Genomic DNA, 4,354 nt, shown 5'->3' with positions numbered 1-4,354 from the left:
AACATGCAGGAAAAGGTTCAGGCTAGAATTGAAATGTTTATTTAAACAAAAGGCAAAGGGATTATAAAATAACCCAGTTTGTTGTACCTCTTAAACGATCTGCCTTCTTTTTCTTTTTGCTTTTTGTTACACTTAAATACTTAAGACCAAATTTAAGACAAAAAAACTGATACAAAACAAACAAAACTTTTTATCAAACAAAACTGATAAAAAGTAATTATAAAAAGGAAGAGAGATTAAAAATAAATAAATTATAAATAAAATTATATATAAATAATGTATTTTTTCTGATGGTTTATTTAAAATGAAGTAAGGCTCTAAATCAGAGTGTAGTGATGGACCCAGACCTGGACCTTTAGCAACACATAAAATCTGCCTTCTATCACTTTAGAAAGATGATTAAAGGACTAATATCTCAGCAGGACCTTCAATAACTACTTAATGCTATCATCTTTAATTGAATTTAATAGAATTGTTTCCTGGCGGTGTCTTCACTGTTCTGACTAAAAAGTTGATCCAGAACTTTGCTGCCAGCATCCTCACTAAAACAAAGAAAGTGAAGCACATCACCTTCTACTGTATCCCCATATCCCAGAGATAGACCAATACTTTCATGCCTTGAGTCAGTATTTGTCCTTACGTGCATGATTTCAGATTCATTAGAGCATTTTGCAGCCATGCCATGAGATCACATAAAGAGCATGCTTTTCCGCTCCCACCATTTGCTATGTATGGTTCATGTTTTTTTTGTTTTTGATTTAAGAATTTGTTTGCTTAAACTGAGGCTTGTTTATTATTTTTCTATCATGTAAAAAAAAAAAAAACCTTTGGACTTTAAAATATCTCTATTAGTCTATAAATCACTTGATAGCTTAGCACCAAAATACATGACAGGCTTCTTGTCTGTGTATTTTTGTCATAAATGAGAGAAGCCTTTGCTGTGGATAGCAGGGATTTTCTGCATGAACCCTCAACTGGATGCCGTTTCTTCCCGGACTCCTTCTGTTCCAAGAGTGATGCAAAAGAATCCTCAAGCAGCTGTAAAAGTAAATGGAGGAGATTTGCCTGCACCGAGGAGTAAGCCAGGGCTACTGTCTCTCTCTGCTGGTTTATGTATCACGTGTAGAGCCTTTAGCAGAAAGCATAAGACAAAATAAGAATACAAGTAGGATTATTCTGGGTGGTTCTGNTTTACTTTTTGTTACTATGAAGAAATAACATCCATCTGTAGTGAAAACTGAAACTTTTTAAATTTAAATTACAACCTGCTGTCTTAGAGTTGGAGTTTCTCTGAAATCATAGTACTGTAGCTCTGTCAAATATGAGACTAACTTCTGCTCATCTAAAACCTCCTCTTCTTCGTCTGCTCAGGTCTTATGTTGTTCCATCTGTTAGCCTCCTATATCCCCTCTCTGCAGAAAGTTGACTTAAGACTTTTGCACAACCCTTTATTTAAACCTCTTAATCTGCTTTCCTAGAGCGGAAAATAGAAGACAATTTATATGAATCATCTTTTGGCTTTTTTCAGTCGAAACCCAACGTTGCAAATAAATCCTCATCGAAAAATGTTTTTGTTTTCCACCTACTCTCCCCCTCTTCCTCCAGCTTTGTTTATATCATCCATGACTGACTAAAAGCTTCCCCCGCAAACATGCAACCTGCCCAAACATATGACCTCATCATGACGCTGGGCGTATCATTAGCCCACAGTGAAAAGAAAACGCAAACCCTGCACTCATATGGTCTGCAGTTCGTGACAAGATGCCGGGGTTAGTTTGGTGCAGCCAGTTCTGATGAGTTTGTTCTTTTTCTGATTTTGTGGAAAAAGCAAGATAAGAGCTAACAGTGTGGCGTGGAGTAAAAGATTCAGTTCTTCTTTTTGTTTCATTCCAAGACTTTTCACTATTTGGCATCTTTATGTTTAGTCAGCCATGCCCATGAGGTTTTTTTTTCTTTCCTTAATCACTTTTATGTTTCGGCTGAAAAACTACAGCTCTGTTTACGGTAACCTAACGTAACAATCATGAAGAACATGCAGGAAATGGTTCATGCTAGAAGTGAAATGTTTACTCAAACAAAAGGCAAAGGGATTATAAACTAACCCAGTTTGTTGTACCTCTTAAAAGATCTCTCTCTGCTGGTTTATGTATCACGTGTAGAGCCTTTAGCAGAAAGCATAAGACAAAATAAGAATACAAGTAGGATTATTCTGGGTGGTTCTGATTATAAAATAGCGACGTATGCAGACGATGTGATGGTGTCAATGTTGGAGGTCAGGTAATCCTTGGATAATGAAATGGTAGAACTACAACTATATAGTCAACACTCAGGGTACAAGCTTAATACACATAAATCAGAGGCTATGATAATAGAAGCGAACATGTAAAGTACCTGGGAGTATATATATATATATATATATATATATATATATATACATACCAAAAAGTATGGGTAAGCTTCTTGAAATTGATGATTTAATAAATCAGGTTAAAACTGTGTTTAGTAAATGGAATATTGACGATATTGATGATTGACAAAATTAAATCTATCAAAATGATCACTTTGTCCAGATTCCTTTTATGTTTCTAACGTAGCCAAGCTACACACCACCCAGATACTTTCTTCCTCGTTTCCTTCTGATCGCTGAATCATGACCTCTGGGCTGTGCTTTAGATGGCGTTCTGAGTTTGGTCGACCTCCTGGATGAGTCGATGTTCTCTTGGAATATTCTGGGTCATCCAGCGACTCTTGGGAAGGTTTCCACTGTTCATTTATAGATAATGGTTCTTGTTTTGGATCACAGGGGTCCCAGTAATCAACCCTCAATCTGGCTGCTAAAACTTAACCAAAAATCCTGGTTAAAGTTGATTCATAATTTAGCAAGTCAGGCAATTTTATTTTCACATTTTTAACTTAAACACACAAACATGATCTAAAATCAGCTTTTTATTTAATATTAAAACAAGTTCAATGATCTAAAATCATAAAATGTGTTAAAGAGCAAAACAGCAGACATCTATAAGGGGGAAAATAATTCAAAAGTAAGTTCCTATGAATAAAACGACATTTTTAATGTAGGTTTTTAAAGGCGATAAGTGTTTTGATTTTTCAGTCTAGTTCTCCGTATTCAGGGAGATGAAACATGATGGATTTTAAACTCCGGCCAACTGGGGCTCCATATCTTCTTAAGATTATAGAGAAGCAGCTTTGTTACATTTGTGAAACTCATACCTAATAACGTTGATTTAAAACCATCTCTGGGTGCTGTAGATTGAGGCAGAATGAAAAAGAAAATATTACAGCTATAGGTGTGATTAATGATAGTAAAACTCTTTGATCATATTTCTAATCAAACAGGTTCACTTTTCCTTTGTGGCTGCAAAGATCTTTATTTTGTGGCAGTCGAGCTAACGTCCACCATGTGTGTCTTTGTTTCCCCAAGCGACCACAAGAGGAGAAGTACCCTGTAGGCCCCTGGCTGCTCGCCCTCTTTGTATTCGTTGTTTGTGGATCAGGTAAAACCAGCAGAAAAGAAACTGGTGTATCTGAAATGTGCAGCCGTAGCCGGGGAACCCTTTCCACATGTTACTACCACAAGCTCCTTCATTTTTCCACCATTTGAGTAACAGAAAATGGAACAAACAAATAACACATGGGTTTAAATTCTTGAAATAAAAACTAAAATCTGAAAAGTGTGGCATGCATGCATATATATTCACTCCCCCTGCATCATGACATGAGTAAATTTCAGATTTTTTTTTTTTTTTTACCCTTCTTTAGAGAATGGATGCAGAGCTTCAATTTCAGATTGTTGCCACAGGTCTGGACTTTGACTAGGCCATTTTAATAGATGATTATTATAAACATATTTGTCGTCACCCTGCCTTTAGGAACTCCCACCCCAGTTTTATGTCCTTTTCTGCCTTTAAAGCTGGAGACAGGAGCTCCGTCCCTATTACAAATGTAAAAAAAATTACGATTTTGTTCCTAATTGCAGCATTTCTATTTAATGACTATTAAAATTCAAATTGCATGTGACTACGTTTGTTCATGTGAAATAGCAGCGGCAGATGTAAACACATGAGCTATATCCATATACCAGCAAATCAGAGGACTGGTAAAATTATATAAGTCCTCCAAGTACTTCCAGTCTTCTTCTTCGTCTTTTTACGAGGCAGTAAGGTCCAGTTGCAAATCACATGACTAATGTGATGCGAAAGTGTTTCCATCACAGTTTTGCGAATAGAAGAATTTCAATATGACCGGAAAAAAAACTTTTTAATCAAAACACAGAATTTCCATTTAGCAAATTAATTTTTCTAATGCATCTTTTTATTTTATTTTAAAAACATCA

General features: G+C 35.9%; 1 protein-coding gene across 1 annotated transcript in view; it reads left to right on the top strand.

Annotated features, from left to right (window-relative positions):
- LOC107083555 (stress-associated endoplasmic reticulum protein 2) overlaps positions 1 to 4,354 on the top strand; it is a 12,549-nt gene that overhangs the window by 5,796 nt on the left and 2,399 nt on the right. The window contains exon 2 of the mRNA XM_015372874.1: positions 3,443 to 3,515. Within this exon, the coding sequence (XP_015228360.1) occupies positions 3,443 to 3,515 (73 nt within the window). The remainder of the gene's footprint in view (positions 1 to 3,442; positions 3,516 to 4,354) is intronic.

This window comes from Cyprinodon variegatus, unplaced genomic scaffold, assembly GCF_000732505.1.
Source record: "Cyprinodon variegatus isolate N-32 unplaced genomic scaffold, C_variegatus-1.0 Scaffold77, whole genome shotgun sequence".
Lineage (NCBI taxonomy): Eukaryota > Metazoa > Chordata > Actinopteri > Cyprinodontiformes > Cyprinodontidae > Cyprinodon > Cyprinodon variegatus.
Note: the sequence above shows the minus strand (reverse complement) of the source record. Positions and strands in the feature narration are given on the sequence as shown.